Source organism: Echiichthys vipera (assembly GCF_963691815.1).
Source record: "Echiichthys vipera genome assembly, chromosome: 7".
In the NCBI taxonomy this organism is placed as follows: Eukaryota; Metazoa; Chordata; class Actinopteri; order Perciformes; family Trachinidae; genus Echiichthys; species Echiichthys vipera.
Window position 1 is genome coordinate 17,027,617 of NC_139832.1, and position 22,294 is coordinate 17,049,910.

General features: G+C 39.5%; 3 protein-coding genes across 4 annotated transcripts in view; 2 read left to right on the forward strand and 1 right to left on the reverse strand.

Moving 5' to 3' along the window:
- The first annotated feature begins 253 nt into the window (after positions 1–253).
- Positions 254–7,874, forward strand: irak4 (interleukin-1 receptor-associated kinase 4). 2 transcript variants are annotated; one of them, XM_083916817.1, is made up of 11 exons: positions 254–586; positions 985–1,130; positions 1,704–1,868; positions 3,122–3,282; positions 3,394–3,458; positions 3,811–3,925; positions 4,011–4,120; positions 6,028–6,133; positions 6,700–6,762; positions 7,176–7,340; positions 7,505–7,874. In XM_083916817.1, the coding sequence occupies exons 1-11, from the start codon at positions 426–428 to the stop codon at positions 7,562–7,564; spliced, it is 1,317 nt and encodes a 438-aa protein (XP_083772943.1). In that variant the 5' UTR covers positions 254–425; the 3' UTR covers positions 7,565–7,874. The 2 variants fall into 2 exon arrangements, with proteins under 2 accessions (XP_083772943.1, XP_083772942.1); XM_083916816.1 differs by having other exon boundaries at positions 6,028–6,214; positions 7,505–7,872.
- Positions 7,875–7,908: 34 nt separating this feature from the next.
- twf1a (twinfilin actin-binding protein 1a) lies at positions 7,909–16,579 on the reverse strand. The gene is made up of 9 exons (XM_083916818.1): positions 16,491–16,579; positions 15,007–15,087; positions 14,670–14,848; positions 13,385–13,480; positions 13,100–13,204; positions 10,735–10,860; positions 10,040–10,190; positions 9,776–9,897; positions 7,909–9,156 (listed from the first exon to the last, which is right to left on the reverse strand). The coding sequence occupies exons 1-9, from the start codon at positions 16,513–16,515 to the stop codon at positions 8,992–8,994; spliced, it is 1,050 nt and encodes a 349-aa protein (XP_083772944.1). The 5' UTR covers positions 16,516–16,579; the 3' UTR covers positions 7,909–8,991.
- Positions 16,580–19,775: 3,196 nt separating this feature from the next.
- tmem117 (transmembrane protein 117) overlaps positions 19,776–22,294 on the forward strand; it is a 42,683-nt gene continuing 40,164 nt past the window's right edge. Inside the window, exons 1-2 of the mRNA XM_083916056.1 lie at positions 19,776–20,022; positions 21,782–22,089. Coding sequence (XP_083772182.1) covers positions 21,810–22,089 — 280 coding nt within the window. The 5' untranslated portion in view covers positions 19,776–20,022; positions 21,782–21,809. The remainder of the gene's footprint in view (positions 20,023–21,781; positions 22,090–22,294) is intronic.

Here is a 22,294-nt window from a genome sequence, read left to right on the forward strand (position 1 = left end):
GTAGGGAAGTACAGTGTCAGTGAGTCTCTGTTTCAGTTTCTCCTTACGAGTTTAGTCTGTAACTTTAAAACACATTCATAGAGTGGACAAATTGTGCTTTTACCGACGCCCAGAGGACACACAACAGTACAGTGTACCTTTTATATCATCCCTGCTTGTGTATTACACATGTTATTTCCGCATTGAAGGTGGAGACTGAAGTGGGACATGCCTGCTGCTGTGTTACGCTTGGGGAAGTTGCTCAATACCGGGAAAGTACAGTTTACTAGACTGGCAGCAAAAATACCAGTCTGCTAATGTTCTGCTTCCATGGGTGCACTCAGTGGCGGATCATTTACACGCAGATGTGCATCATGCGAGTATAACTGTCAGATAACAACACAAACTCTTTTTGCCCACTGGTTGTGTCCGTATTCTGTCGTAGAATGAATAATTCAGTAACTTCCGCTACTTACATTCGCGACCTCGGGTTAAGTTTACGTCGACGGTTGTCCGACTTTTTAGATCCTCAAGACAGGTGGAGAGATGTTATCGGCTCGATACGGAAGGCGAGTGGCGAGTTGAGGTATAGTCAGCTTCATGCGAGGTAGGTGAATATTATAGCTGGTGGCATGGTAGACAAACTGATATGTTTACTGTTTAATTGTTTCAGTATCAAAGTTGTAAACATAAACCTTCTAAATGTGTCCAAGTTTGATTCCTGTTGCAATGAATGTGACTGACCTCACCTGACAGGAAGTTAACAAGGACCAAGGCTGTTGCCTAGCAATGGAATGGTCTGGACTAATAGGTAGAGAATGCTAGTAGGCTATGTACAGTATCTACTGTACCTGTCTGTCCATCTATGATAGATAGATAGACAGACAGACAGACAAATAGATAGATAGATAGATTGATTATCTATCTATCTATCTTTCTATATCTATGTCTATGTCTGTCTGTCTGTCTGTCTGTCTATTCATCTGTCTATCTTTTCTTTCCCAGGAGATTTGAAGGCCTTGCTGCACAAAGTAGGAGTCCCACAGAGGCACTGCTGGATGACTGGGGGACCAGCAACAGTACAGTGGGTGAACTTGTGGACATTTTGAAAAGTCACAAGTTACTGGCTGCTGCTAGTATCCTGCTACCTGGTATGATTTATTTTTTTTAAACGTAATAAATCACAGACTATGCATCTTCCTCACCAAAACAGTTTTTCAATGTCTGTTTTAATATGCTCAGTGAATAAGCACAGTACAGTACACTAACTCTGCATTCATCCATTCATTAGTTTTATTTATTACATTTATTTTGTCAGGGACCATGAACAATAAAGAGAAGAGAAGAGCTGTGCTCAATATTTAGCTACTTTCCACATGCAGCCTATAGACATGTAGACATAAACCCCTCCATGTCACAATATGGGACACACCACCTTAAAGGCCAAGTGATCCCCAAAAAGATGCAAAATTGCAATAGCAAGGAGCACTTAATAACAAATGTATTGGTAAAACTTAAAAAGATAAATATATAATAATTAAAATACTAATGGTTTTCATAAGTGACAAGATCCTGAATATAACACGTACAAAACAGAATACAAATTAAATATTATTATTTTTGTGTCATATAAGTAAACTATGTTGTAAACATACTGCTTTTGACTTGTCCACCATATCAACAAGATAGCTTATCTTTATGTCTTTTATTTTGTCCATTCACAGTGGAAGAGGCCATCTCACCAGAGACACAGCCGGCCTCTCCACCAGCAGACACAAGCAGTGCCCTTCCAACTAGACAACTGGAGGAGACAGAGACACAGCCGGCACACGGCAGCCCTGTTCTGCAGCCACAGATTCTACTGGAGGGCATTGGGCCAGGCCACACAGGTGGCTGCATTCAATTTTAAGATGATTTTTACGTCACGTTAACGAGGTCATCCATAGAGTGGCTAGTATGAATATGACTTTTTCAAATGCATACAGTTATTTGTGGTGATTTTTACACAGAGCAGGTAGTGGAGCATATAGTCTCACATAGCTAGACCTATCTCCACAGCACTATGTCAGTGCTGGAGTATGGTCTGGCTATATGGGCTTATCATTTTGGGATAGGGGAGGAAATGACAGAGCGAAGCTGGCAGTGCCATTGCAAAATAGATAGTGTAGATTGTGGAAGTCCCTTACATCTGGTAAGCCATACTATGAAGCATAAGGCAAACTGTCATTGTAAGTTGAAAAAACCTCAACTTCAGTTTTGAAAACCTTATGTTCATGTTTTTACTTTAATCGGAATAATATTTCCCTTATGTGGGGAAGAAACATGGTTTCATAAAACATTAACAAGTTATGCCTGTGAATGTTCTCATTTGTCCAGGTCATCGTTATCTCCAAAGAAATTTCAGTCAAAAGCAGCTGGTTGTTTGTCTTTGAAGACGTTTCACCTCTCACACAAGAGGCTTCATCAGTTCATTTACGCATCCGACCAAGCTGGGACTTGTCCAAATGTCTGGTGTGGAGATCTAGTTAATTAAGTTATACTTATTATTACTATTACTACTATTGTTATTATTATTATTATTATTACTTTTATAACACATTTTGGGAATAAAGCAGTGCACCAGCATTAATAGCTAGCATTAACTTCTAAACAAGTAGTGGTAGAAGAAGCATTCAGACATGTAAAAGCTGCATTAACACAATGTTGAGCTACTCCATTACAAATCAAATTTGCATTCAAAATCCAAAAGTAGACACACTAAAGTTATAGTAGCAAAATTTCCTTTACGTATTAAGTACTGATGCAAAGAAAGTGCCCAATGTAATATACTATTACATTTCCATAAACTACTTGTATGTTGTGTGTGCATTTCTTTAATCTGCAAAGTATTTAGTAGAGGTATTAACTAGAATAAAATGAATGAAAAAATAAGTCCAACTCATAGTTGTACTTAGTAGTTAGAGTCAATGTACTTGGTTACATTCCACCATTATAAGCAAGGCTGTTTTATATTCCTGACATCTTGATTTCCAGAAGCAAAATTGTAAATGAAGCTGCTTGTGTGAAAAATTGTGACTTTACATAATTGACCAGCAGGTTGTAGAAGACAGTTAATATGACCCCTTTCTGTGTCCTTCATTAGGTTTCTCATGTTTCCTTTACGATGAGCTGATGAGGATTACAGGCAACTTTGATGACCGTGCCATATCAGACGGCGGCAGCAGACTCGGAGAGGGAGGCTTTGGCACTGTGTACAAAGGTCTCCTTCATGACAAACCTGTTGCAGTGAAAAAGCTCAATCCTGTAAGTGATAATATCGTCATGCAGCCAATCTCTATACTTTACTTACTCTATACTTTATACAATACTTTTGCTGATCTTTTAAATCACATCACAAAATATTATCTCATTCAGGTGGACGACGTCTCCCTGGATGAGCTGCAAGTTCAGTTCAACCAAGAGATCCAGACTCTGAAAGTGTAAGTTTTCATCTTCTGTCTATTTCTGTGTTGATCAGGTTGGTTTTCATAACCTTTACGTCTTATTAGCTAGAGCAGCTGTTTCTCAAGCAGGCACCCTGAGCAAAGCAATGGAACTTAAGAGACTGAAAACATTAAAAGACTTTTGGAAAAGCAGCCTGTAGTAAGCTTGGAACCAACAAATGCCTTCAGATTAAAGAGTTACATGGGAAAATAAATGTCGTTGGTTGATAAAGATCTTGGTCAAGCCGTAAATGTAAATGCATTTACTGTAACATATATTTTCATGCAATTGGTGGGGTTGTTTGCTTAACTCTAAAGATCTGGTTTAGTAAAACTGTTTGTTCCACAGGTTGAAACATGAAAACTTGGTTGACATGGTTGGATTTTCCTGTGATGGACAGCACCCATGTTTGGTGTATGCCCTTATGGCCAATGGTTCTTTGCTAGACCGACTAGCTTGCGCGGTAAGCACCATCTACACTACAGCTTACCTTGTAGTACTTGTGCTTTTACAGAGATAATTTGATTGTGTGCTTTTTGTCCTTTTAGGGGGGAAGTCCTCCTCTGTCCTGGAGACAGAGATGCTTGATAGCTGAAGGGACAGCAGGAGGCTTGGAGTATCTGCACAGCAACCATCATTTCCACAGAGATGTTAAAAGGTACATAAAGTTAGGGCCTCATTATCAATGCCCTTTAAATGATCTTTTCTTAAAGGAAGAGTTCAACATTTCAGGATATACAGTATGTTTATTCACCTTTCTGCCAAAAGTTAGATGAAAAGATTGACAGCACTCCATTTACACTACACACTGAAGTGACGTGGACAGAGCAGGTCAGAGCTCAAAAAAGCTAAGCATTAATGCATCCAAGAAGCACTGAAGACGTAAGAAATGCGATTGCTCAAACCACCTCGCAAACCTGTTTGTTAAAAATTAAGCCTGCAGCTAGTTAGCTCAGCATAAATACTGGAAACAGGTTGGTTGTTGTTCATTATTGTTGTTACAGCTTTGCCTTTGTACGGCTTAAACAAGTTTCCAGTCTTTTTGCTAAGCTAAGTCTATTATTGCTCAGGCTTATTGGTGGAAAGGCTTTGAGCACTTCTTCTGTACGTTTTTCAGTCGCCTCTAGCTGCTGCATACTTTTAGCTACAAAAACCATTCAACTATCAAAATGTAAAGCTTTTTCAGCTCTTATGTGCTTTCTTGAGAGCTGGCCTCTGATTGACTCTCACAGAGCTAGCTTCTCATTGGCTCTCACAGAGCTGGCTTCTCATTGGCTCTCACAGAGCTGGCCGCTCATTGGCTCTCACAGGGCTGGCTTCTCATTGGCTCTCACAGAGCTGGTGTCTGAGTGGCTCTCACAGAGCTGGTGTCTGATTGGCTCTCACAGAGCTGGTGTCTGATTGGCTCTCACAGAGCTGGTGTCTGAGTGGCTCTCACAGAGCTGGCCTCTGATTGGCTCTCACAGAGCTGGCCTCTGATTGACTTTCACAGAGCAAGCTTCTCATTGGCTCCTTAGAGCTGGCTTCTCATTGGCTCTCACAGAGCTGGTCACTGATTGGCTCTCACAGAGCTGGCCTCTGATTGACTCTCACAGAGCTAGCTTCTCATTTGCTCTTACAGAGCTGGTTTCTGATTTGTTCTCACAGAGCTGGCCTCTTATTGGTTTTCAAAGAGCTGGCGTCTGATTGACTCACAGGGCTGGCCTCTGATTGGCTCTCACATAGCTGGCGTCTGATTGATCTCACAGAGCTGGTCTCTTATTGGTTCTCACAGATCTGGTCTCTTATTGGTTCTCACAGAGCTGGCGTCTGATTGGCTCTCAGAGCTGGCCTCTGATTGACTTTCACAGAGCAAGCTTCTCATTGGCTCCTTAGAGCTGGCTTCTCATTGGCTCTCACAGAGCTGGTCACTGATTGGCTCTCACAGAGCTGGCCTCTGATTGACTCTCACAGAGCTAGCTTCTCATTTGCTCTTACAGAGCTGGTTTCTGATTTGTTCTCACAGAGCTGGCCTCTTATTGGTTTTCAAAGAGCTGGCGTCTGATTGACTCACAGGGCTGGCCTCTGATTGGCTCTCACATAGCTGGCGTCTGATTGATCTCACAGAGCTGGTCTCTTATTGGTTCTCACAGATCTGGTCTCTTATTGGTTCTCACAGAGCTGGCGTCTGATTGGCTCTCAGAGCTGGCCTCTGATTGGCTCTCACAGAGCTGAAGCTTGATAACGAGCTGACCATTAGACTCAGGTAAAATAGGTAAAAATAAAATAGATTAAAAAGGTTAAAAACTTTAAAGAGCCTTAGACTCAGGTGTGTTAGAGCAGGGAGAAACCTAAAACGTACAGGACAGTGATTCTCCAGGAGCAGAATTAGGCACCCCTTGCTTCAGAGGAATTGGTGGTTGGATTTTGTTACCCTCAGGCAAAGCAAGGCTAGCTGTTTCCTCCTGTTTCCAGTCACTGTGCTAAGCTAAGCTAACCTGCTGCTGGCTGTCGCTTTATATTTAATGGTCAGAGTGATCAATCTTCTGTCTGTGCTCATGATCACTTTTTTTCTGTTTTTGTTAGTGCAAATATCCTGTTAGATGAAAAACTTGTGGCAAAGATCTCAGACTTTGGGCTGACGAGAACATCGGCCAAGCGGACGTCAACAACCATGATGACAGAGAGGATTGTGGGTACCCGTGCATACATGGCACCTGAGGCGCTAAGGGGAGAGATCACACAAAAATCTGATGTCTTCAGCTTCGGAGTGGTAGGCTTTCGATAGATATTATAGGAATATTATGTCAGGAAAGGAAAAAACTGTAATGTAAAATATAGAACACAGCTCAGCAGTTTATTTGGGTACTAGGTTTTCCTACAGTACTGACACATAAACAATTGCAGGACATAAACATCATGGTATACATTTCTTTGCATTTGTGAAAATAGAGCTTTATTGTTTTGTATCATCTGTCATTATTTCCTACTTAAAAATTACAAATCAATTGAGGACCACAGCTGTACTGTATAAGGAGCTGTACATTTTATGACATTGGTTGAATGATTTATGGGCTCAGCAGTATAAAGCCGCCTGACCTTCCATAAAGTGCAGTATATACAGTAGTTCATATGTCTTATTAGGACAGCTGTGTGGAAACAGTACAGTGTCTGTATAGCTACCTGGCATGGTGAAGTAATAAAGGTTTTCTGTCGTCCGCAGCCACGTAAATAACCCCATCTCTCTGCCATCTACAGGTGTTGTTAGAAATATTGTCTGGACTTGCGCCAGCTGATGAAAACCGTGAGACACAGTTCTTGGTGAGCAGCACAAAAGATGCTTTGACTGTGTATCTATCAAGATACAGTCGCCCTTGTGAAAGATATCCTGATCTCAATGTTTTTTTTTATCTGGTTAAATAAAGGTTAAATAATGAAAAAGTTTACATTTACAGCTTATTAAAGACTTTGCATTTATAAGTAAAGGGCATAGTATCAGTTAGTAGTAATTAAAGAGTAGTTGAAAGGATCTGAGACTGTTTCATCTGTGCTGATCATATGCCACAACTTCAACTGATGTTCAAATGGTAACACACATATTCATATTTTGGAGTATATGTCCAGTGCAAATGGACACTTAAATCAGGTTCCTACACCATGATAAAAGCAATACGTCTAGTTTACACTACCTTCAGTAATCGATAGTGTGATTTTTCTCTCCCTCATTCTCCCAGATGGAGATGAGGTATGAGATAGATGATGAAGACGAGGATCTGACTTTTGAGGACTTCCTGGACAAAAAGATGAGAGACTGGGAGCTGAGCCATGTGCAGAGTGTCTACTCTTTGGCCTGTAACTGCCTCCACGACAGGAAAAATAGACGGCCAGTCATCAAACAGGTACAGTAGACAGATATTAAGATGTATAGTTTCATCTATACATCTGTAAAATACCTGTATTATCAGTTATTATGTTTTATTCTGTATGAAAGTGAGAAAAGTTCATTTATTTTTATATGTAGACTGTATGTTATAGTTATTAATATTAGTATTTTTCTTTACAGGTCCTGCTGGAGCTTAAAGGAGTTGTCAAAAGCATTTCACTGGATTTTAAGCAAGAGTGAAGCATAACATTCCAGAATAGATATCAGATTTCTGAGCCTGTTCCAGTCACAACACACACTGACCAATTCATTACCATTTCAAGGTTTAAAGAAATTAATGTTACAAAAGGGGTATTTATTTTGCATTAACATCAATCTGTAACAATCAATTGTATTTTTAATCTGATAAATTATTTAATATATTTTTGTATTTTTAAGAAGAAATTCTTTAGCTTTCATTTTTTTCTACATTTTGTGCAGCTCTTAAAATTTTATATCTTAATATCATGAAAAGCTGAAAAATCATTCTGGTCGGTGTTTCTGTCTCTGTATTTGTGAAGGAATAAAATGAATGAAGCAGAAAATGTGATTTAAATATTTTATTTTTTCCTCTTTAAAAGAAAGATTTGTAAGAAAACAAATAAGACTGAACATGATTTTTTTTTTTTAGAATGACAATGTATGAATATAAAGGAAATGATTTTCCTTTCAAACATGAGGTGAGCTTAGTAGCTTGCCTAATATTAATCAGTAGACCAGTGAATGTGGCAACATTTTGATCAAGATACTTAGTATTATACTATAGTATTCCCTTTTCCTATCCGGTTGCTTGGGTGCCCTCGTACGGGAACCAACAAAGTTCGACTAGCTTCCTCTCTTTGAAATCGTGAGATGTATTGATGTAATATTTCTGGAAGCCCCTGCTCTTTCCACTGTGATCCTCACTGACACATTCACCAGAACAGACCAAGACCAGACTGTTTCTTAATCATAGAGCATCACACAGCTACAATATGTACATTTACAGCACTTGCATAGAAAAATAAGTTTCTCAGCAGATGATTTCTCATGTAAACCACAGTTATATCAAAAAAGAAGTAAATTTTCCAATATAAAATGCACTGTTAAAATGAATCAATAGACAAGTGGAATAATATCTTTTCTGCTTTGGAGCACATCATTGTGCAAACAGTAGGAGACAAACAATCAACACATTAGACACACAAGACTCAAACATTAATTGACACAGACTTAAGGAATGCAAGTTAAGAATTTGAGCATGAACTCAAAATGGGGGGATTTTATCATATTGGCGCAAGTTCACGTTGGTCACACTAACATTTTTAAAGTCTCAGAGCTGGCAACAATGTAAAAACCTCAAGCCTGACTTTATTTGGGCCTCACTGAATCATTGTAAATTCATTGTTGTGGCTGCTCTAACATACATAAATATGCTTCCATTTGGCAAGCTACAAATGGAAAATCTGAAATGTGTCATTGCTCAGTTGTCCTTGGCGTGCATAGTTGGGTCTCTGGGGAACTTTGTGGGAATTTGAAGTTGTCTTATTGTTTTAAACAAGCGTGTAAATATGATTTCCCCCATCGCAGGAATGTTCCACTGTGGAACGTGCTCGGGGTGGAGGTGGTGGTCAGGTGCTGAGGTCTGTTTAGTTGCCCTCCTCTCCATCTGCGGGTGTTCGGGTGATGCGGCGGCAACCCCTTTTCGCAGGGCCTTTGGGCTTGGCGAAGGCCTGCTTGTGCGCATGCTGCTTGGGATGCACCTCCTCGTACAGGAAATCACTAGTCAATTCATCCCCATTGTCAATCTCCAACTGGGAAACGGGTAAAACAAATATGAGCAGATGGACTTGCAGAATTGACTTTGACACACACTCTTGAAGCAATGCATGTTCATTTTGAGAAATAAGGTTCTATCTCATTGATGTGCAGCTATTAAAAATATAATTTAAAACTCTGCATGACCCATACTACACACATTACTTCATTAATTTATTTTCCCTTAGAAGGCTTTGAAAACCATTTTCTCAATTAGCTTCAATAAGTTGTAAAAGTTTTAATGTTTTTACATTGAGATCTCTGTCTTGTGTACTTCTGTACTTTTCTTACTGGTTTGAAGTCAGCAGGGCTTATTTGGGAGGAAAACTGACATGTACTTTACTCACAATTATTTTCTTGATTTATCAAATAATGCTTTTGTCTATAAAAAAAACATACATTCAAATAGACCAAAACTAGTTCACTTTACCGTCATATATGACAAAGTAAAGTACAAAGTATATAACAAAGTATTTGGGACGCTGGAAAGATGGATTTTTTTTGGCATTTTTGCTTGAAAATTACAATGTACTATCAAAACAGTTGATGATCAGTCGACTAATTTCTGTAGCTTGATATCAAACCACATGCGCATAGTCCGGACAAAGTGCTCACCTTTTTCTCAATCTCAATCTGGAGATTGTTTTCCACCATATCAACCAGGGGATTTTTGCAGCTGGAGTACAGCATCCTCTCTCGGATGCTACAATTATACCCGGGCATAGAATAAATGAAGACTGCAAAGGGGGGGGGGAGAGAAAAGAAAATGAGAGGAGTGGACACATAGTGCCATTCTGAGCAGCATTAAAAAAACATAGCTGCATTGAAATAATAGGGGGCGTGTCAGCTTTTCATAATAACTTGTGAGAAACTATTCACCTGTGGACTCCAAGTAGTCGCCTTCATGTGAATGTTTGTAGAGGAAGAAGTGGTAACGTGCAGATTCTTTAGGGATTCGCATTGGCAGGTCTTTCAACTCTGTTGGCTCAGTGTTACACAGCCGAATCAGCTCCTGTTCAGCATCTACTTGCTGTTGACAAAGGAAAATAAAAAGATACTCAAGGTCAGTGGCATGCCCTTGTGTCCAGAAAGGTCCTGCTTTGAATCCCAGACCAAATAGGAAAGTCTGGATGGTGACTGAGAACTAAAAAAAATAATCCCCACCCTCGCTCTCAGGTGTGTTTGTGAAATATTTACCAATTACTGTGATTGTTGGTGTGCTGCTCAACAGTCAGGGGTCAAAACAAAACAAAACACAGTGCAGATTTGAAAAGCTTTTAGGATCACAGACAGAAAGGGAACTGAGACAAAGCAGCATCGGTGCCACAATTATTCCTTTGTACTTTGCACTCAACTGATCTTGTGACATGTACCCTTTGAATTTCAATGAGCGGAACAAAGGGTTTCTGGGTGAAATGAGTAACTCATTGTGTTGGTCTGTAAACAACTTCTAACCAAAAACATCTCTATCTTCCCAAACAATATATAATGAAAGACAGATAATTGATTTTTATTCAAATGACTGTTCCAGCAAAGGTTACCTACTCACTAATAGTATGCTCTTAAGGACTCACCAGTTGTACGTAATTGATTCTTTTATCCCGAAAACGTTCAAGTGCTGCAACAGCATCTTGGTGAATAGGGAAGGCCACTCCCTGCAGAGTTTGCTGCTTGGTGTCCACACTGATGTCCGTCTGCACCTGGACACACCACAAACGCAGACACCCAAGGGACTTTAGCCTTATTATCCTGTCATGGACACATTAGTGAGGTCATCATTGAGAAGGCTGATCAGTGCATTATTTAGCCAATATATTTAATTTGCCTTTAAATAACACATGGGTGGTATAATATGAGTCCATAAAAAAAGGTCAGTTCTTTATTAATAGACATATTTATGCAGAAACAAATGAATTCCTGAATCAATAACGGGAACCTGTGGTAAGCAGTAAGTGTGAGTGTGTGACTTCTTTTGTTCACAAGAAAGTGTCTGCATACTAGAGCTGCAATTACTTGACTATTTTGATTATTCGGGCTCTCAAATAAGGGAGATTCCTTGCTTTTCTCTGTTATACAGAGCAACATATTAAACTGAATATCTTTGGAATTTTGGACCGACAAAACAAGACATTGAAAAGACATCATCTTGGAGAAATGGGACAGACATTTATCACTATTCTAGAGTTATTGACCATGAAACTGAGAAAATAATCGGCAGATTTACTGATGACAAAAATAATTGCTAGTCGCAGCCCTATTACGCATACACAGATGCCACGTGACCACATTATGTCATTATGTTGACTTATCATAAGTTGGGCAGAACTCATTTTGAAAGCTCTTTAGATTTTTAAAAAAAGCTGGTCTTTAAATTCAATCACATGAGGGGACAAATCAATGTTCCTTCAGGAGGTTTACACTATTGATAATGTCTTGTGGATGAGTGAAATAGAATAAATAGTCTTCCTTTTATTCATCAGAAAGTAAAAAGGTTTACAAGTGCTACAAGCAGCTTGAATGCTGGAGCATGAGGATAACATGAGGTGCTTGTATTGGCAGTGACAAGGCGCCTCGCCGAAATCACACAGAAAACTGGAAATGCTGGGGGGGATTACACTGATGGATTGCATCTATTTTTAGATCACCACAAAATGAAATGCCTTGCAAACATGATTGAGCCTCCGATGTAGCTACCTCCCATACCAAAAAGGATTGCTGGTCTTTTTATCCATCTGCTTAGTGAAAAGGCAGGCTGTCTCCAAGGCACAGCAATGATAAATATTTCAAAGCCTCTTTTTCATCTAGGCAGTACAGATTAATATAGTATATTATCTTTCTTCAACAGCTGGTCAAGTGGGAAGAGCACAAACCTCACTTCCTATTTGCTCTGCTGCTTTTAATTGACCATACTTTGGTGAGGTAGTGCACCATTCAAAGCACTTCCATATAAGGTAAGAAAGACAGTTCTTGTTTGTGTATCAGGCTGGGAGAGGAGCAATTAAAATATGTAGTTTCTCAGAAAAGAAGAACAGTTTATTTGGGTTCATTTATAGGACAGTCCAACAAAGTCTGAAAAATGAAACGTGAGAGGCTGTTTTTCTACTTTCTACTTTGGAGTGCACCTGGCACACCCCTAGAGCCCTTCACATCAGCAGTGTAAACACTGCTGGCGTCATTCGCAGAGTGCATCGGATATCACATTACAGTATTTCTCCATGTTATCACTGCAAACAACAAAGGCAAATCACAATGATCCAGCTCACCTGTGCTTTGTGCATAATCACTGCCAAGTAGTCAAAGCTACAGTGCATTAACATTTGAATGCAGCTCTCTCAACATGGAAATAATAGTTTTGAACACATTTAAAGAGCTCTTCTTTAACAGCTTTATTGCTCAAGCCGAATCAGCTCTATGACTGTAAATAAGATTTTTTTTATGGAGCTATGGGTGTGAGCCTAATAGATTCATCTCTGCCAACATCCTGCTGTTCTAATGCATCAGCATCTTTGCGCTATGTTGATACTGCCGGGCAAGCATATGCACACTTGCTCTGCTGCTGACCTTGTGCTGTTTGGAAGGATGCAACGCTGGCCTTCATTGATACTCCAAACTGTTTATGCCAGTATTTACATCTAACACAAAGGAGATGTGATTAGGAAGAATACTGCTGTGAGCTGTAGTAAGCTATTTTCTCCCTATTGAATCCTGAAGTGTAAGGATGACGTAGTGAGAAGTGAAATGAAACAGAGAACCAGTCCATGCTCACTTCAGAACAGAGTCGAGCCATACAACTTGTCAACATGCGGTGATACATGCGTACACTATTACAATGGAGCGATTTGTTTCCTCTAAGATGATCTCAAAACGGGAACGGTGACCGAGAAATAAAATCCAAATGTCTTTGTGTTTGCTTGTGTGTTTAGGTGTGAGTGTTTGCACCTCATTTAGTTTGATCTGTCTCAGTTCCTCCTCTGCAGCAGTGAGGGGCAAGGGAGCAGCCTGCGAGGTCAGGTATTTCCTGTATCCACTGAGAGTCATTTCATCCTGGGGGCCAAAAAAACGGCACATTCACTCTTCATACAGCAATATACTCTAGACTGACTCACTTTCTCATGTTAGTTTCCATATACATATAAGAATGAAGCTTAACTTGTTTGAGTTGGATGCTTGAGGTCATAAAATAGCTTTTCACATCACTTCAAGGGTTGCTGTTGCAAGACCTACCTTTGTGGTACCAAAAACCTCATCCTTGATGTGCCCGCCTCCAAACTCTTTCTTCAGTGTGGCTCTGGTAGCAGCATATAACATTTTTTGTCGCACCTGTTGAGAATATGAAGAAAAGTTGGAGAATATATTCTAGAAAACTGGAAATAATATAAGTGTCATTATATTATTTTTCACTCATGGTTGATTATAAAGAATTTGGCGTCTTATGAGCTTTAAATTCTATTTAACTATCCATTTGTTCTTTCTTTTTGCTCCATTATGAATGTTTGATACTGTTTTTTTAATATGGAATGAAAAGAGGCATTCATGTTATGAACATAATTGCAATTTTGTTGGAGGATGGATTACATTCTTGCAAATCTTTTTCCGCGTAAACAAACTTTCTTACTTTCAGTGTTACGGTTGAATGCATTTTTTTTTGGTCATTTTGAAACCTGCACGGTTTACATCCATGTTAACAGGCTAGCACCCTTTGTCTTTCCTGCATTTGCTAATGCATTGCTATGTTTCACAGCATTAATGCTACCTGTAGATTGAATGAAGAACAAACAAAAAAGGGAACCCACTCAAAAAAAGCATTGCTGCTTGACATGTCTAGTCAAAAATTAAATGACAAAATGAAAATAGACCAATTCAGTCAAGGCAGCAGCATGCAGTGGTTGTGAAAGGATTTTGTAACTTCCAGGCAAGCCTCAACCTGAAACACTGTGCTTTAAGCAAGAGGGCAGGAATGTTGAGCTCAGTTATGGCTGTAAGAAAGTAAATTTGAGCTCATTTTCACCATGCAGTTAGAGTGCTACAAATATCCTGCATGGCACTTTATATTGGCACTGGTTTCTCTTCGCAACATTCCTCTTTCCACTGCTAAAGACAAATTTGTATGTGTGTTTGTCATGGCTATTCTGAATCACAGTGACTCTATCCCACAAGTGGTTCAGATAAAATAAAAAAAACACACACACTTGGATGACAAGGAAACGACAGAGCAGAATAAGCCTATATCACCTAAAAGATTAAAGAAGGGGACATTTAAGTCAGAGATGGGAGGTTTAGACTAAACGCCATCATTTTTGAAAGCACTACAATCTACTTGTGTTTAGATTTAAAGCCGTCTGTTTGTAATTAACGAATGCACTGTTCATCCAGTTTTTCAACAAGCGTACATGAAATTGCTGCCTCGATGTGGTAACCCCACCCATCCGATACTGAAAGCAGAGGAGGAGAAATGATGTGAAGTATGTGAAGCTGTGCATTAAAGCCAGTCTGGGCTTGTTTTTCTTACAGGGGACCGGTCCGGTGACCAGGCCAGGAATATCCACTCACAGCCCTGGTTGTTAGTGGAGTCCAGCCGGTACAGAATATAGCAGGGCATTTCATCCTCGAGGAGGGGCAGCACTAAGGAATCATACTCCTGATCCCATTTCTTTGATGCCTTCCCGGTGGTACCCATAGAGAGCTGCTCTGGAAAGCAAACGTGTGCAACAAAGATTTCAGCAGTGCATGTTTTTGTTAGTCATGTTGACATTTTAATGTCAGCCTTAGTACAAGTTTGGTTAGAAGGAAGAGTCAAGCGTTTTCTTGGCAGAGAAACTATAAATAAACTCTAGGACACTGCTTACCATCCTCAATGACGACCTTTAAGACTCGATATTGGTCCCCGCCTTTGGCCCTGGCAAAGATGTCCTTCACATCATTACCCGCTGAGAAAAGACAGAGAAGGGATCAGTGTCCTACTGTTTTAAACAGATGCTTGCTTGACGACAGCACATTCTTGCTAAAATGACCATTTTGAGCCGAGTTTCCAACTAACCTGTGAAAACAAACAGATCTTGGATATTATAAATATTATACAACAACGAAGAATTATCATATATAATATACTTCAAGTGTCCAATATTTAGCCTTTACGCAGACTTTTAGTCAATTCGAACATTTTAAAAACTCTAACAGGGCAAAAAAAATACTGAAAACACCTTAACATACTATATTCTTTATATTTTGTCATTATTGCCAGAAGGTTGTTGGGTTTCCCTAGTAACACTTCAACAGTACAGATCATGTGACTGAAAGCCAACCACCTTTGACCCCCAAACCCAGTCACAATGAAACATCCTCTTATTCCCATCCAAATCAGCATTTTAACAATGTCTGCTACAATGACAATGCCATTTCAATTTCCAACAACTCAGCGACTGCTAGGGAACAAGTCCAGCTACAAATACATTACATGATTGCTAGTTTTTAGAATAAATTGTGCAGGAAGGAACAATTTCCTTTAACGCAGACAAGAAGGTAGATGTTAAATTCTATGATACATTATATATAAACATTATTTCCACAGGGCTTTGTCCTTTACAAGCAATGGAATTATGCACAAATATATGAGTTTTGAAGGACATTAAAACTTATAATGTATATAAAATAACTTGACCGATTTTGACAGAGGAGAAAAACACACATCCTAGTTTTAATTTGTAAAAAAAAACATCCATGCTAAATGGTGGCATGAGGTTAGTAGACACATTTATAATAGCTGCCATCTCCCTGAATATTATAAACTCACATAATTTGCACGTTGTTTTCCCTCAAAACAGACTGTAAACATTTCTGCTGCCATTTACAAACAGGACGTCACGCCCTACAGAGGTCCATTTGTATAATAACATAGTGCAAGTAATGCCAGTGCTATTCATATGTTTATAGGAACATACCAGGGCAGCAGTTTGTTTAAATAAAGGCGTCGCCCATCCATTCAGAAGGCTAAACTAACGTTGCAATATTTAAGCTTTATGCTGAGAAGCTACGGCGCAAACGCCTTTTGCACTTTTGTGAAATATAAACATGGCGTAGCCGTGATATAGGTTGCTCACGAACTGACTAAATACCCAGGGATTACGTCCTAAAAGTGCCCAAACAGGTCACCGTTGATCACACACATCACGGTAGCTCAAAGCTAGCTAGGAGTGGCTAGCTAACTTGACGCTAGCCTGCCGTTGTATTTAATTATTGTTGCAGAGACTTAAAAGCTCGCCCAGGAATCACACACCCGTACGGCAAAATGCACGACAAGACAGAGTCAGTGAAAACAGAGAAATGCATCTACCTTGAATACCCGTTTGATGTGACATTGTGTCTTTCGTCGGATAAAGGGCTGATGCAGCTGTTCAGGCGAAACCAGGGCAGGGAAGCAGGAAGTGGACTACATCGACAAGACCCGCCCCCACGCACCTCGTGATCAACATCACATGACACAGTAAAACAAAAATAGAAAAAAAAAGGACACAGTAAAACTATTTAAAGAAACTATTAGACATTTATTCTGGGAGTGTCCGTATGACTTTAGATGGAAAAAATGCGAACTATTTCGACATTCAAAACAATCCCTTCATTAAATCGGAAGCAAAATATGTAATTATCCAGTATGAAAACAAAAAATAATTCTACAAGGAAAATTTCACATCCAGAAAGCTACATTTCTAAATCTCAGCCAACCTTTAATTACATTTGAATTCAGGAATTATCCAAATGATTAATGATAGGAAAAGTATTTATACAGCTGATATACTAAAAATTCAATTGAGTTCAATTTAATTTAAAGTGTCAAATCAAAACAAAAGTTATCTCAAGACACTTCACATATAAAGTTGGTATAGACCACACTCTATGACTTATTTATGATTTACAGAGACCCAACAATTCCCCCATGAGCAGCATCAAGTCGAACTATCCATAATAAAAGTAGCTATAATTATAATAATTGTAATCCGACAATCTTGTGATAACAGTGGCAACGAAAACCTTCCCTTTAACAGAACATCATGTCACGGACATCTGTCTTGACCAGTTAGGGAGGAAGAAAAGAAGAGAGAAAGAGAGCAGAGACTGACCATAGACTGTATAAATGAATTATTATTATTATTATTATTCACAGTCACAGAAATGCAAGTAACAAAGTAACAGTAACTATAATAATATCTATAGTAATGTGAGTATGACTTATATGTTATGGCAGTTAATATACTGTAGTAGAATAGTAGAAACAGCTACAGCTTAGGTGATAGAATATGACAATGATAATAATTATGGTGGTAAATATGATCACTGATGAGTAGTGGTGATAACAGCTGTGATACAATGAGCTACATTACTGATGATGTTTTTATGGCTACAAATTTTATAATTTATAAGACTAATGATAGTATATGAATAATAGTAATAATAGCAGCAGGAAGAGTCCTGTAGGACCACAACAGCAGGCACCACAACCATCAGCAGAGAGCTGCGAGACGACAAAACACAAACAACTCCGGGGAAGAAGTTGAATATCTCGGACCTCAGAGTATCAGAAACAGCATTATTCCCCTGCTAGACTATGCCTATAGCAGCATTACTAAGTATGCATAACAAAATCTGCTTACGTGTGTGAATGAAATATGATTATATAGCTACCTTTCAATTGAATTGTTTGTATTTATTTATTTATTGTGTATTTATTGTTTTATTTTCTACTTCCTTTGTTTATTGTGTATTTAAGTACTCTTTCGTCTTAAATTTACTTATGTTATGTCATCATAATCATCACTCACTCACTCGCCATCATCACTCATTTAAATGTTTTTCTTTATGTGTTTTTATATAATTTTCCATTAATAATTAGTTACATTTGTAGTGCATTACAATAAAAAGTTTTTTTAAACTGTGGTATAGGATGTATTCATATGATTTTAATAAGTAGGCCTACGAATAGCAATACCACAAGAAACAGATCTATTACAAGTAAAAGTTCTGCGTTCAATAACTTAAGTAAATGTATTGAAGTATTATCAACAAAATGCACCTAAAGTAACAAAAGTGAAAATAATCATTATGCGGCAGAATGGCTCATGTAAGAGAAAGAGTTTTATTAGGCCTGTTATGTTTTTGGCTTGCACGCTGGACTACCCTGCAGCCCCAGACGCCAGGGACACAAACAACCCCTGCTGTCATGTGTTTCTATTGCTTGTACATTATTGTTTTAATGTCAAATTCGTTTTTTTTAAAATGCACTTAAATATCAATTGGGTGGGACCTGCCCACTGTAAATAATGTATTTTAGTTTATATTGTGCTTACATATGGCGTATTCTTCATTAAAGCTGTATGACATCAAATTGCCTCAAACTAACTGACATGTAAAAGGACAGGTAGTGAGCCAGGCACTACTGTGGCTGTGACACAGAGCTCACATTCTCTCTTGTGACAGAAAGATGTAAAATCTATTAATTCATTTATTAAAGAGGTGTAGAAGGGCTAGAGAGAAGAGACAGGAAGCCTGGAGGGTTCCAGATGTTGCAGGATTTCACACCGAAAAAGATCCACTGCCACAAGAGGTGGGAATCTCCTGGTTATAACAGATCAGAGACCTAAATTAAAATGGAAAAATGAAAAATATCTGACTTGTTATAATCATGGTGAAACCCTAGAAATAGTCTAATAACGTTTTACCTTTTTAACACATGAAATTAAAAGCAGATAGGCATATCTTGTATAGGCAGTAGAGTAAAAACCAAAAACAAGCACAAATGTTAAACTATTTTAAAACCTCTATTGAAACCTATTGATTCCCCTCGAAACCTGTCACATTAAGGTTTCCATCAGGTAAAAACCAACCAGTAGGCTACCTGGCCTTTTATTTGTCAGTTAGTTTGAGGCAATTTCATTTTACACAGCTTGTGATCACAGTCTATGGTTACAGCAGACACACCGGAAACGATGTAAACCCGTCTCGAAAATAAGGGTGTGCTTTGTGTCAAAGAAAACTAATTTTGTCCAGGTTAAGACTTAAGGGATTTTTAGAATTTTTAAACACCTCAAGTGAGATAAGTGATTGATTTAAGTTGATTGGTTCTTGTCAAACAAATAGATATAAATATTTACGGCATTTTATCTCATTTGAGAAAGAAACATGATACCATGGCTGAAATTCATTGCGCATCTGGTTTTTAAATAAAACGCTTTTTTCTTTTCTTTTTTTTAAAATATCAATCTTTAAATGCCGAAATGTAGAAAAAAAAAATCAAAACCGAAACAACAAACAAATAAATAAACACTAAACTTCTGGACCACGCATTCATGACAGGAATTTCAATATTCAAACACGTATAAACTATCACAGTTTTTACTATACGTTTTATCTTGAAAAGCTGAGGGCGGAAGTTGTAAATTTACACTGACGCTGACTTGACGCTGGTGAATCAATGTGTTGGCTACATTTCGTTGCACGGATGCTATGCTTGCTGTGTGGACCTGGACCCAGCTATCTCCATCCACCCTCCAGAAACAGCATCAGCAGCAGCGTCCCGTTACCAGCCCGGAAACTGCCCTGTCCGGCGGGAACCCGCTGACGAAGCACCGCCCGGCTGAACTAGCCCGCCCGGCGCATGGACGGTCCAGCACAATGGCAGCGGATTTGGGGGGTGTCTCTGTTGTATACCAACAACAGGTCGCATGGATAATCCCTCTATAACCCTCCCATATCATCTCGTGTTTGGGATGATTAGAGCGCCGCTGTCGGCTTGATGTAGCAGGAGTCGAGCCGTGCGGGAGCGGGGCTTCTCGTTCTGGGTGTCGACTGAGAGGAAGAACGGCGTGGGGCAGGTGTGTGTTATTATAATGGTGATTTACCGCACACGCACGTTAATACCAAGGTGCATGTGCAGGTGACGGTAGGGCTTGCACGAATTTTTCGGCTGTTCCAGATGTTCCCGGGTGCGTCGACATTAAAGTTGTGTAATCGGATAATTCCAGCCAAGCTTGTGTTATCTCCGAGATACGTGGGGTCGGTGATGTGACATTTGGCGTCACCACTGTTGGGGTGTGTGTGTGTGTGTGTGTGTGTGTGTGTGTGTGTGTGTGTGTGTGTGTGTGTGTGTGTGTGTGTGTGTGTGTGTGTGTGTGTGTGTGTGTGTGTGTGTGTGTGTGTGTGTGTGTGTGTGTGTGTGTGTGTGTGTGTGTGTGTGTGTGTGTGTGTGTGTGTGTGTGTGTGTGTGTGTGTGTGTGTGTGTGTGTGTGTGTGTGTGGTCACAGACTTAATGCTTTCAACACGGTAGTCCATTCAGGAATTGACAGATTTTGCATGAATAGTGACCGGGGCCGTTCAGTGTGTTTCCCTTTAGTCCGAATAATATTTTTATGTTTTTTAGTTGAAAACCAAGATTTACAGGATGATGAAGATGGTGATTATCATATCACGGATCTTGCAAATTCAACTGTAGACTTCAGTGCATTTCCATCATTGTCTGTTATAGCCCACTACCATATCCCATACTGTATATGTCATAACCACTCCTCTTAATGGTTAGAATTGGATAAAGAAAAAACACTAGTTCAGCATTTTACTAGTATTTTTAACCTCTATTAGTGGAATCATTACCTTAGTATCACCCAAGGGGCACATAATGACAAGACGAACATGATGCTGGGGTATATTTAATAATACCCACATGAGTGTTTTACTTTAACAGTCTATTTTCGAACCTGTTACATGATCTCTAATTCCCACTGTGGGGGTATTTTAGGAAACCGTGTCAAAGCAGGGAACTGGTTTTGGAAGAGCAGTCCAGCAAAGTCAGACCAGTCACACAGTGAAGGGAGTTCAGAGTGGAGACCATGGGTGAATGAATGTCTATAATGAGAATTGGCTTTAAAAAATACAGAGGGGTGGACTGTCCGGAAGTTACTCAAGCGCGGCTGCTGCTTGGCAGGTGTTTTCCAAGCAAAGCTGCGTAATGCTGCCACAGTTTTTTTGAGGGGAGCACAGAGCAGCCAGCCTGAGAGGATAAGCCTTTCAAAATCAAGCACTCTATAGCTAAGCGCTTCAAGATTCTACCTTATCCAGGTATGACACTTAACACCCCAGCCTGTTTTTGCTGGCTGATGAAGAATTAAGTTTTTAAAGCTTCAACTTCTTGTCCTTCTTCTCAGCTTCTTCTTAAGCCGTGAGCTCTGTTAACACGATAGCTTTTCAACAGTTTAAAACAGTTTTAATGCTACTGATTCTTTGCCATGGCGACGTCACCAACCAGACGAATCAAGACCCCTCTGTCATGTTTGTGCAATATTATATTATGGTTGCTGGGAAACCCTGTTTTTTTGCTTTAAAGAATCTCCATGTAGGTGCATAATAGGCACTGGTGCTGATCGGAGTTGTTTGAATTTAGCATAATCCCAATCACTCAGTTATATTCCTACCACTAATCTCAGTCTAAGGGATGTTTTCACTCTAATCTGCCCTGCTGATTTCAGTGTAATGTAATCTGACTGAAAGAAGCACTTTGTGTGTGTGTGTCTCTCTCTCTTTCTCTCTCTCTGTCTCTCTGTCTCCCTGTCTTTGTCTGTCTGTCTCTCTGAATCCCAGGTGTAGTGTGGCTGGCCGGCTCAGCAGGATGGAAATAGATGCCCGTTTTCGCTACTATTTCCAGCACCCGTGGTCGCGTCTCATCGTGGCCTACCTCGTCACCTTCTTTAACTTCCTCATCTTCGCAGAGGACCCCATCTCTCACAGTCAGACAGAGGCCCATATGATTGTGGTGGGCAACTGTTTCTCCTTCTTGTTCAACAAGTACCCAGGCCTTGGATGGAACATCCTGAAAGTAATATGCTGGATACTGGCTATTATCACCGGCATGTTAGCTGGGAAGTTTATATTCCACCGCCAGCTCTTTGGTAAGTCATGCACATAATAATGCAGTGGAATGTGCAGAGTAATGGCTCTACTGAGGGAGGGAACCTTCCTCCTGAGTTGTTTTTCTTGTGGCTGTCCACCAGTGAAAAGCACCGTCCACCCATACTACACTTTTAGCAAATAATAATTGAATCAAAGGCAATACTCATGTTTTTACAATCGGCTCTCATTTTTATATCTATGCTC

Coding starts and splice junctions, on each gene's coding strand:
- irak4 (XM_083916816.1), top strand. CDS start 426: ATGAATAATTCAGTAACTTCCGCTACTTACATTCGCGACCTCGGGTTA. Junction 4,121..6,027: donor TTCCACAGAGATGTTAAAAG/GTACATAAAGTT, acceptor TGTTTTTGTTAG/TGCAAATATCCTGTTAGATG. Junction 6,763..7,175: donor ACCGTGAGACACAGTTCTTG/GTGAGCAGCACA, acceptor TCATTCTCCCAG/ATGGAGATGAGGTATGAGAT.
- twf1a (XM_083916818.1), bottom strand. CDS start 16,515: ATGTCACATCAAACGGGTATTCAAG. Junction 13,481..14,669: donor GGTCACCGGACCGGTCCCCT/GTAAGAAAAACA, acceptor TATTCTCAACAG/GTGCGACAAAAAATGTTATA. Junction 13,205..13,384: donor AGGTTTTTGGTACCACAAAG/GTAGGTCTTGCA, acceptor TTTGGCCCCCAG/GATGAAATGACTCTCAGTGG.